The sequence below is a fragment of the Oncorhynchus tshawytscha genome, unplaced genomic scaffold (genome assembly GCF_018296145.1).
Source record: "Oncorhynchus tshawytscha isolate Ot180627B unplaced genomic scaffold, Otsh_v2.0 Un_contig_2559_pilon_pilon, whole genome shotgun sequence".
Lineage (NCBI taxonomy): Eukaryota > Metazoa > Chordata > Actinopteri > Salmoniformes > Salmonidae > Oncorhynchus > Oncorhynchus tshawytscha.
Window position 1 is genome coordinate 225567 of NW_024609677.1, and position 12296 is coordinate 237862.

The following is a 12296-nucleotide window of genomic DNA, read 5'->3' on the forward strand; positions in this document are numbered from 1 at the left end:
ACGCTCTAGAACCGATTGCTGCCCGCACCTGCCAGCCCGTCCAGCATCACTACTCTGGACGGTTCGGACTTAGAATATGTGGACAATTACAAATACCTAGGTGTCTGGTTAGACTGTAAACTCTCCTTCCAGACTCACATTAAGCATCTCCAATCCAAAATTAAATCTCCAATCGGCTTCCTATTTCACAACAAAGCATCCTCTTCACTCATGCTGCCAAACATACCCTGGGTAAAACTGACTATCCTACCAATTCTTGACTTCGGCGATGTCATTTACAATATAGATTTGATTTGATTTGATTTGATTATAGCCTCCAACACTCTACTCAGCAAATTGGATGCAGTCTATCACAGTGCCATCCGTTTTGTCACCAAAGCCCCATATACTACCCACCACTGCGACCTGTATGCTCTCATTGGCTGGCCCTCGCTTCATATTCGTTGCCCAACCCACTGGCTCCAGGTCATCTATAACTCTTTACCTAGCAAAGTCCTGCCTTATCTCAGCTCACTGGTCACCATAGCAGCACCCACCCGTTGCACGCACTCCAGCAGGTATATCTCACTGGTCACCCCCAAATCCAATTCCCCCTTTGGCCGCCTTCCAGTTCTCTGCTGCCAATGACTGGAACGAATTGCAAAAATCACTGAAGCTGGAGACTCATATCTCCCTCACTAACTTTAAGCACCAGCTGTCAGAGCCTCTCACAGATCACTGCACCTGTACATAGCCCATCTGTAAATATCCAACTACCTCATCCCCATACAGTTTTTTTTGTTGCTCCTTTGCACCCCAGTATCTCTACTAGCACATTCATCTTCTGCACATATATCACTCCAGTGTTTAATTGCTAAATTGTAATTATTTTGCCACTATGGCCTATTTATTGCCTTCCCTCCCTTATCTTACCTCATTTGCACACACAGTATATAGACTTTTTCTCTATTGTGTTATTGACTGTATGTTTGTTTATTCCATGTGTAACTCTGTGTTGTTTGTCACACTGCTTTGCTCTTTTTTGGCCAGGTCGCAGTTGTAAATGAGAATTTGTTCTCAACTAGCCTACCTGGTTAAATATAGGTGATTTAATTTTTAATAAAAAATAAGCAGACATTGAAAGCTCTTGCAATATTCAATGAGGACATTTCTCTAAAACTGTCTTTAGGTTACACGTGCACCACCAATTCAGAACCGTAGGCTAAATTATGATGGGGAGACCAAATTATTAGCAGATGAGCTACTAACAGCTTGCCACACAACATACACTTATGTTCTTAGCTACAGCATACATATCTCCCTGGCAGATTTCATAATTTAGAGTGCCTTTGGAAAGTATTCAGACCCCTTGACTTTTTCCACATTTTGTTACATTTACAGCCTTATTCAAAAATTGACTTAAAAAAATGTTTTACTCATCAATCTACACAGAATACCCCATAATGAAAAAAAAAGTTTTAATTTTTTTTTTTTGGCAAATGTAATAAAAAATAAAAAACAGATACCTTATTTACATAACTATTCAGACCCGTTTGCAATGATACTTGAAATTGAGTCTCTTCTCACACTCACGGCACCTCTCACGGCATATCTCACACACAAAAGTACTGCTTTTATTTTTCTAATTATTAGTTCATTGTATTGTCAGAGCGTCAACTTTTCAACTGTGCTCCAAATCGTTTTGAAATCGTAGCATCTGCGCCTGCAATTTAATATCACGAGCAGAACCTACAGACAGACCTTCAATATGTTGTAGCAGGGTAGCTTGGTGATTGGCATTTAGGCTGTTGCAACGAAAAGGCAGCATACAGACCTACAGTATGTTATAGCAGGTTCGGTAGCGTGACCTGATTTGTAGATAGGATTTTTAGACATATTTAGTCAAACAGATCGTGAACCCCAATGTGTACGTTTTGGTTCTAGAGGGGGGAGAATAAATATAACAATTATTTGGTTAGGGTTTAGGGGCAGATGTCTCCACTAATATCCCTCCTTCTCTCCTCTCCTCCCTGTCTCCACTAATATCTCTCCTTCTCTCCTCCCTGTCTCCACTAATATCCCTCCTTCTCTCCTCCCTGTCTCCACTAATATCCCTCCTTCTCTCCTCACTGTCTCCACTAATATCCCTCCTTCTCTCCTCACTGTCTCCACTAATATCCCTCCTTCTCTCCTCACTGTCTCCACTAATATCCCTCCTTCTCTCCTCACTGTCTCCACTAATATCCCTCCTTCTCTCCTCTCCTCCCTGTCTCCACTAATATCCCTCCTTCTCTCCTCTCCTCCCTGTCTCCACTAATATCCCTCCTTCTCTCCTCCCTGTCTCCAATAATATCCCTCCTTCTCTCCTCACTGTCTCCACTAATATCCCTCCTTCTCTCCTCACTGTCTCCACTAATATCCCTCCTTCTCTCCTCCCTGTCTCCACTAATATCCCTCCTTCTCTCCTCCCTGTCTCCACTAATATCCCTCCTTCTCTCCTCTCTTCCAGATGCAGTTCATGCTGCTGTTCAGTAGGCAGGGGAAGCTGCGTCTCCAGAAGTGGTATGTTCCTCTGTCTGATAAGGAGAAGAAGAAGATTACCAGAGAGCTGGTCCAGACGGTTCTGGCTAGGAAACCAAAGATGTGTTCATTTCTGGAGTGGAGAGACCTCAAGGTTGTTTACAAGAGGTGAGTATTGATAGAGCTCAAGCACGTTGTTCTCTACAGTTGAAGTTTACATACACTTAGGTTGGAGTCATTAAAACACATTTTTCAATCACTCAACAAATTTCTTGTTAACAAACTATAGTTTTGGCAAGTCGGTTAGGACATCTACTTTGTGCATGACACAAGTCATTTTTCCAACAATTGTTTACAGACAGATTATTTAATTTATAATTCACTGTATCACAATTCCAGTGGGTCAGAAGTTTACATACACTACGTTGACTGTGCCTTTAAACAGCTTGGAAAATTCCAGAAAATGTAATGGCTTTAGCCAATCAAAAGCTTCTAATTGACATCATTTGAGTCAATTGGTGTACCTGTGAATGTATTTCAAGGCCTACCTTCAAACTCAGTGCCTCTTTGCTTGACATCATGGGAAAATCAAAAGAAATCAGCCAAGACCTCCAAAAAATTGTAGACCTCCACAAGTCTGGTTCATCCTTGGGAGCAATTTCCAAACGCCTGAAGATACCTCGTTCATCTGTACAATCAATAGTACGCAAGTATAAACACCAAGGGACGACGTGGCTATCATACCGCTCAGGAAGGAGACACGTTCTGTCTCCTAGAGATGAACGTACTTTGGTGGGAAAAGTGCAAAACAATCCCAGAACAACCACAAAGGACCTTATAAAGATGCTGGAGGAAACAAGTACAAAAGTAGCTATATCCACAGTAAAACAAGTCCTATATCGACATAACCTGAAAGGCCGCTCAGCAAGGAAGAAGCGACTGCTCCAAAACCACCATAAAGAAGCCAAATGTCCTCTGGTCTGATGAAACAAAAATAGAACTGTTTGGCCATAATGACCATCATTATGTTTGTAGGAATGTTTGTAGGAAAATTGGGAATAATGGGGAGGATTGCAAGCCTCAGCATCATGTTGTGGGGATGCTTTGCTGCAGGAGGGACTGGTGCACTTCGCAAAATAGATGGCATCACGAGGAGGAATATTATGTGGATATATTGAAGCAACATCTCAAGACATCAATCAGGAAGTTAAAGCTTGGTCGCAAATGGGTCTTCCAAATGGACAATGACCCCAAGCATACTTCCAAAGTTGTGTCAAAATGGCTTAGTCAGGGTATTGGAGGTATTGGAGTGGCCATCACAAAGCCCTGACCTCAAGTTTGTAGAAAATGTGTGGGCTGAACTGCAAAAGCGTCTGCGAGCAAGGAGGCCTACAAACCTGACTCAGTTACACCAGTTCTGCTGGTTGTGGGAAGCTTGTGGAAGGCTACCCAGAACGTTTGACCCAAGTTAAACAATTTAAAGGCAATGCTACCAAATACTAATTGAGTGTATGTAAACTTCTGACCCACTGGGAATGTGATAATAGCTGAAAAAAATAATTCTCTACTATTATTCTGATATTTCACAATCATAAAATAAAGTGGTGATCGAACTGACGTAAGACAGGGAATACTAGGATTAAATGTCAGGAATTGTGAAAAACTGAGTTTAAATGTATATGACTAAGGTGTATGTAAACTTCCGACTTCAACTGACTATAGTGCATTACTTTTGGCTTTGGTCAAACGTAGTGCACTATATAGGGAATAGGATGGTATTTGGGAAGCAAGTCATCCCCCAACAGGTTGCCATCCTTATCACTGTCAGAAAAGTATCTTCGGATCAGGATTTATTTGGGTTTAATTTGTTGTGCCGTACATACACGCGTATTACTTCATAATGAATTAGAGCTGGGCGGTGTCCAGATTTCCATACCGTTATAGTGTTTCTGTACCACCCGAGGGTATACGGTATTACCTGCAGTGTACACAAGGGCTGTTATTTTTTTATATTTTTTTATGCTAACAAAGTACTAGCGAATTCCCATAGAGCAGTTAATCCCAGGCAATGCTGTCGAGGGTACGCCAAATAAAAATGTGATTCACATAAAAATATAATTTTTCAAACAGTACATTTATATTTTCCAATGGGGATATACATTTGGGTGAGTTTTTTTTTTTCTTTCTCGCCTGAGTAGCCTCGTTTCACTGCCAAAAATCTAATTAAACCATCTAGTGTTCAGCGAAATAACAACACAATGTCAAATACAGTTAGTCAAATAATTAACATCCAATCACATTAACCATTACTCTCTTGCGGGAAACCTTCACTCTTGTGCGGACATTGACTACACCGCTCTTGTTGCGTGCGCGAGTGTTGCAAAATAAATGTAGTAATCTATATTATACAATTATTGCACCCACAATGCTTGCGCGCGCCAACGAGCGTCTGCGTTGCCAAGGGCTAAAATAAAAGTAAGTTCTATTTCTGACGCAGATCACGCTGCAAGTCCTGACTCTCCCATCTCCTCATTGGTTTATAGAAGCAGGTACCCACGTGCCATCTCCCCATTGGTTATACCCACGTGGGTGACTGAAAGACGAATGAGGTCAGTGGCGGTAATGCACCTAATTTATGTAAGTTGCCAATCACAATATAAAGTCAAGAGAAGAAAAAGCCTAGAAGGAGGAGAGATGACTAGAAATTATTCAGTTGACTGTTTTATGTGTGGCTTAATTGTCAGAGTAGAGGACCTTGTGCACTTCAGGTAAAATAACAACTCAATGTTTATGTCCCAGGACAAATTAGCTAGCAACAGCAATCTAGCTAAATAGAACAAATTAGATAGCAAGTGCAAGCTAGCTAGCTAAATTGCCATAAAGGTTTAATGCTTTTTGACCTGTCCCCAAATAAATGTAATTGGTTCAGAGTTTGTTTTGATATTTTAACCTGCGTGTCGTGATCGCGTTTGGTGTGGGGGGACAAAATACATTTATTCATGATGGCGCACGATGGCAGCCATTTTAGGTTCCGTTTTGGAAACTAAACATGACAATTTGAAAAGTAAGCCACCAGAGTTTTTTGAGCGAGATTAAAGACGACTTTTGAGTAGTAAGACATGTATAAAAGCAACAGATACCATTAATAAGAAGGGGCTGGAAGCGTCTTATATAGTGAGCTACCGAGTGGCTAGGACAGGCAAGCCCCATACTATTGTGGAGGACTTAATTATTTCTGCTGCTGCGGATATGGCAGGGACAATGCTGGGGGAAAAGGCCCAAAAAACTATACAGACAATGCCTTCATCAAACAACACTGTTTCACAATGCATCAGTGACATGGCAGGAGATGTTTTGAAACAATTACTGCTTCGCATACAAGCCAGTGAATTCTATGCGTTACAGCTGGATGAGTCAACAGACATGGCGGGCCTGGCACAGCTCCTGGTATATGCCCGTTACGTTTATGGGGGTCAATTAAGGAAGACATCCTCTTCTGCAAACCACTGGAAACCAGGACAACAGGAGAGGATATTTTTAAAGTATTGGACAGCTTTGTGACATCAAATGGACTTTGGTGGTCAAGATGTGTTGGTATCTGTACTGATGGCACAGAAGACATGACAGGGAGACATAGTGGAGTGGTAACACGCGTGCAAGCTGTTGCTCCCAACGCCACTTGGGCACACTGCAGCATCCACCGAGAGGCTCTTGCTGCCAAGGGAATACCTGCCAGCTTGAAAGACGTTTTGGACACTACAGTGAAAATGGTTAACTTTTATTAAAGCAAGGCCCCTGAACTCTTGTGTATTTTCTGCATTATGCAATGATAAGGGCAGCAACCATGTAACGCTTTTAAAACATATAGAAAAGCGCTGGTTTTCAAGGGGCAAAGTATTGACACGTTTTTTAAAAATTGAGAGACGAGTTTTAAGTTTTCTTTACTGACCATAATTTTCTCTTGTCTGACCACTTGCACGACGACTTTCTCACATGACTGGCCTATCTGGGTGACGTTTTTTCTCGCCTGAATGATCTGAATCTAGGATTACAGGGACTCTCCGCAACTACATTCAATATGCGTGACAAAGTTGAGGCTATGATTAAGAAGTTCGAGCTATTTTCTGTCTGCATTAACAAAGACAACACAAAGGTATTTCCATCATTGTATCATTTTTTGTGTGCAAATAAACTCAAGCTTACGGACAATGTCAAATGTGATATAGCGAAGCACCTGACTGAGTTGGGTGTGCAATTACGCAGGTACTTTCCCAAAACGGACGACACAAACAACTGGATTCGTTATCCCTTTCATGTCCTGCCTCCAGTCCACTTACCGATATCTGAACAAGAGAGCCTCATTGAAATTGCAACAAGCTGTTCTGTGAAAATTGAGTTTAATCAGAAGCCACTGCCAGATTTCTGGATAGGGCTGCACTCAGAGTATCGTGCCTTGGCAAATAATGCTGTTAACATAGCTGGGATATGTGGGACGCTAGCGGAAAATGCAGAGCGCCAAATTCAAATAAATTACTATAAAAATCAAACTTTCATTAAATCACACATGCAAGATAGCAAATTAAAGCTACACTTGTTGTGAATCCAGCCAACATGTCAGATTTCAAAAAGGCTTTTCGGGGAAAGCAAACGATGCTATTATCTGAGGATAGCACCTCCGTAAACAAAGAGAGAAACCATATTTCAACCCTGCAGGCGCGACACAAAAAGCAGAAATAAAAATATAATTCATGCCTTACCTTTGACGAGCTTCTTTTGTTGGCACTCCAATATGTCCCATAAACATCACAAATGGTACTTTTGTTGGATTAATTCTGTCGATATATATCCAAAATGTAAATTTATTTGGCGCGTTTTGATCCAGAAAAACACCGGTTCCAACTTGCGCAACGTGACTACAAAATATCTCAAAAGTTACCTGTAAACTTTGCCAAAACATTTCAAACTATTTTTGTAATACAACTTTAGGTATTTTTTAACGTAAATAATCGATAAAATTGAAGACGGGATGATCTGTGTTCAATACAGGAGGAAAACAAACTGTAGCTAGCTTTCTGGTCACGCACCTCCATCTAACAGTAACACATGAAGTGACCCTCGTTTAAGATGGCCGTACTTCTTTATTACACAAAGGAATAACATCAACCAATTTCTAAAGACTGTTGCCATCCAGTGGAAGCGATAGGAACTGCAAGAAGGTCCCTTAGAAATCTGGATTCCCAATGAAACCCATTGAAAAGAGAGTGACCTAAAAAAAACTATCTGAATGGTTTGACCTCGGGGTTTCACCTGCTAAATAGGTTCTGTTATACTCACAGACATGATTCAAACAGTTTTAGAAACTTCAGAGTTTCTTCAGGTAGCCTAGTGGTTAGAGCGTTGGACTAGTAACCGGAAGGTTGTGAGTTCAAACCCCTGAGCTGACAAGGTACAAATCTGTTGTTCTGCCCGTGAACAGGCAGTTAACCCACTGTTCCCAGGCCGTCATTGAAAATAAGAATGTGTTCTTAACTGACTTGCCTGGTTAAATAAAGGTAAAATTAAAAATGAAATGAGTAGCAGGCAGTTGAATTTGGGCATGCATTTCATCCGGACGTGAAAATACTGCCCCCTGTCACCAAGAAGTTAAGACACTGATGCCCTTTGCAACCACGTAGCTATGTGGGAGTGGATTCTCGGCCCTCCCTAGCATGAAAACCAAATACAGGCACAGACTGTGTGTGGAAAAAGATTTAAGACTGAGACTCTCTCCAATACAAAGTTATACAGAGTTATGTGCATCCATTCAAGCACAACCATGTCATTAACCTGTGGTGAGTTATTCACAATTTTTGATTAACAAATAAGGTTTTATATGTAAGATGGCTAAATAAAGAGCAAAATTGTTGATTATTATTATTTGTGCCCTGGTCCTATCAGAGCTCTTTGTCACTTCCCAGGAGCCGGGTTGTGACGACAACACACACTCATTCTTATATTTAATATATGTATCATTGATAAGAGGGAGTAGTTCTGAAACATTGATAAGAGGGAGCAGGTCTACTGAAACATTGATAAGAGGGAGCAGGTCTACTGAAACATTGATAAGAGGGAGCAGGTCTACTGAAACATTGATGAAAGGGAGTAAGATGAGTTAAGATGGAGATTAAAATATTTACTAAACATTATTAAAAAATAAATAAAAAGTAACACTGAAATAACAATAACGAGGCTGTATACAGAGGGTACCGTTACCGAGTCAGTGTGTGGGGGTACAGGTTAGTCAAGGTAATTTGTACATGTTGGTAGTGGTAAAGTGACTATGCATAGATAATAAACAGAGAGTAGCAGGCAGCAGTGTAAAAACAAAGGGATGGGGGGTCAATGTAAATAGTCCGGGTGGCCATTTATTTAATTGTTCAGCAGTCTTATGGCTTGGGGATAAGCTTTTAAGCCTTTTGGACCTTGACTTGGCACTCCGGTACCACTTGCCGTGTGGTAGCAGACAGAACCGTCTGTGACCTGGGTGACTGGAGTCTTTGACAATTTTTTGGGCCTTCCTCTGACACAGCCTAGTATATAGGTCCTTGATGTCAGGAAGCTTGGTCCCAGTGATGTAATGGGCCGTACGCATTACAATCTTTAGTGCCGCCACGATCACCTCCTTTGTCTTGCTCACGTTGAAGGAGAGGTTGTTGTCCAGGCCCCACAGTGCCAGTTCTCTGACCTCCTCCCTATAGGCTGTCTCATCATTGTCGGTGATCAGGTCTACCACTGTTGTGTTGTCAGCAAACTTAATGATGGTGTTGGAGTCGTGCTTGGCCACGCAGACGTGGATGAACAGGGAGTACAGGAGGAGAATAAGCACGCACCCCTGAGGGGCCACCGTGTTGAGGATCAGCTTGGCAGATGTGTTGTTGCCTACCCTTATCCCCTGGGGGCCCGTCAGGAAGTCCAGGATCCAGTTGCAGAGGGAGGTGTTTAGTCCCAGGGTCCTTAGCTTAGTGATGAGCTTTGTGGGCGCTATGGTGTTGAACGCTAAGCTGTAGTCAATGAACAGCATTCTCACATAGGTGTTCCTTTTGTCCAGGTGGGAAAGGGAATTGTGGAGTGCTATTGAGATTGCATCATCTGTGGATCTGTTTGGGCAGTATACGGAACAGCTGGTGCTCTCATGCATGCTTCAGTGTTGCTTCCCTGGAAACAAGCATTAAAGGCATTTAGCTCGTCTGGTAGGCTCACGTCACTGGGCAGGTCACTGCTGGGTTTCCCTTTGTAGTCTGTAATAGTTTTCAAGCCCTGCCACATCCAACGAGCTTCAGAGCCGGTGTTGTAGGATTCAATCTTAGTTCTGTATTGACACTTTGCCTGTTTGATGGTTTGTCTGAGGGCATAGCATCCAGATTAGTGTCCCGCTCCTTGAAAGCGTCAGCTCTAGCCTTTAGCTTGGTGCGGATGTTGCCTGTAATCCATGGCTTCTAGTTGGGATATGTACATATGGTTGCTGTGGGGACGACGCTGTCGATACACTTATTGATTAAGCCGGTGACTGAGATGGTATACTCCTCAATGTCATTGGAGGAATCCCAGAACATATTACAGTCTGTGCTAGCAAAACAGGCCTATAGCGTAGCATCCGCTTCATCTGACCACTTACGTATTGAGCGAGTCACTGGTACTTCCTGCTTTAGTTTTAGCTTGTAAGCAGGAATCTGGAGAATAGAATTATGGTCAGATTTGCCAAATGGAGGGAGAGATGTGTATGCGTCTCTGTGTGTGGAGTAAAAGTGGTCTAGAGTTTTTTTTTTTTCCTCTGGTTGCACGTGACATGCTGGTAGAAATGAGGTAAAGCGGATTTAAGTTTGCCTGCATTAAAGTCCCCGGCCACTAGGAGCGCCGCTTCTGGATGAGCATTTTCTTGTTTGCTTATGGCCTTCTACAGCTCGCTGAGTGCGGTCTTAGTACCAGCATCGGCTTGTGGTGGTAAATAGACGGCTACGAATAATATAGATAAACTCTCTTGGTAGATAGTGTGGTCTACAGCTTATCATGAGGTACTCTACGTCAAGTGAGTAATACCCAGAGACTTCTTTAATATTAGACATTGCACACCAGCTGTTATTTACGAATAGACACAGACCTCCACCCCTTGTCTTACCAGACGTAGCTGCTCAATGCATGGAAAACCCAGCCAGCTGTATATTCCCTGTGTCTTCGTTCAGCCACGACTTGGTGAAACATAATACATTACAGTTTTTAATGTCCTGTTGGTAGGATAGTCTCGATCATATATTATCCAGTTTATTTTCCAGTGATTGCACGTTGGCCAATAGAACGGATGGTAAAGGTGGTTTACCCACTCGCTGACGAATTCTCAAAAGGCACCCCGACTCTTTATTTCTGTCTTTTCTTCATGCGGATGATGGGGATTTGGGCCTGGTCTTGGGGAAACAGTATATCCTTCGCATTAACAAAAAAAATCTTTGGCCAGTTTGAGGTGAGTAATCGCTGTTCTGATATCCAGAAGGTATTTTCGGTCAAAAGAGATGGTAGCAGCAACACTACAGTGGGGCAAAAAAGTATTTAGTCAGCCATCAATTGTGCAAGTTCTCCCACTTAAATGATGAGAGATGAGAGAGGCCTGTAATTTTCATCAAAGGTACACTTCAACTACCAAAAAAAATCCAGAAAATCACATTGTAGGATTTTTTATGAATTTATTTGCAAATGATGGTGGAACATAAGTATTTGGTCACCTACAAACAAGCAAGATTTCTGGCTCTCACAGACTTGTAACTTGTAACTTCTTTAAGAGGCTCCTCTGTCCTCCACTCGTTACCTGTATTAATGGCACCTGTTTGAACTTGTTATCAGTATAAAAGACACCTGTCCACAACCTCAAATCAAATCAAATGTATTTATATAGCCCTTCGTACATCAGCTGATATCTCAAAGTGCTGTACAGGAACCCAGCCTAAAACCCCAAACAGCAAGCAATGCAGGTGTAGAAGCACGGTGGCTAGGAAAAACTCCCTAGAAAGGCCAAAACCTAGGAAGAAACCTAGAGAGGAACCAGGCTATGTGGGGTGGCCAGTCCTCTTCTGGCTGTGCCGGGTGGAGATTATAACAGAACATGGCCAAGATGTTCAAATGTTCATAAATGACCAGCATGGTCGAATAATAATAAGGCAGAACAGTTGAAACTGGAGCAGCAGCATGGCCAGGTGGACTGGGGACAGCAAGGAGTCATCATGTCAGGTAGTCCTGGGGCATGGTCCTAGGGCTCAGGTCCTCCGAGAGAGAGAAAGAAAGAGAGAAGGAGAGAATTAGAGAACGCACACTTAGATTCACACAGGACACCGAATAGGACAGGAGAAGTACTCCAGATATAACAAGCTGACCCTAGCCCCCCGACACAAACTACTGCAGCATAAATACTGGAGGCTGAGACAGGAGGGGTCAGGAGACACTGTGGCCCCATCCGAGGACACCCCGGACAGGGCCAAACAGGAAGGATATAACCCCACCCACTTTGCCAAAGCACAGCCCCCACACCACTAGAGGGATATCTTCAACCACCAACTTACCATCCTGAGACAAGGCTGAGTATAGCCCACAAAGATCTCCGCCATGGCACAACCCAAGGGGGGGCGCCAACCCAGACAGGATGACCACATCAGTGAATCAACCCACTCAGGTGACGCACCCCTTCCAGGGACGGCATGAGAGAGCCCCAGTAAGCCAGTGACTCAGCCCCTGTAATAGGGTTAGAGGCAGAGAATCCCAGTGGAAAGAGGGGA

At 42.7% G+C, this 12296-nt stretch overlaps 1 protein-coding gene across 1 annotated transcript in view; it reads left to right on the forward strand.

Annotated features, from left to right (window-relative positions):
* LOC121845457 (AP-1 complex subunit sigma-2-like) overlaps positions 1 to 12296 on the forward strand; it is a 34323-nt gene that overhangs the window by 3199 nt on the left and 18828 nt on the right. Inside the window, exon 2 of the mRNA XM_042316881.1 lies at positions 2489 to 2667. Within this exon, the coding sequence (XP_042172815.1) occupies positions 2489 to 2667 (179 nt within the window). The remainder of the gene's footprint in view (positions 1 to 2488; positions 2668 to 12296) is intronic.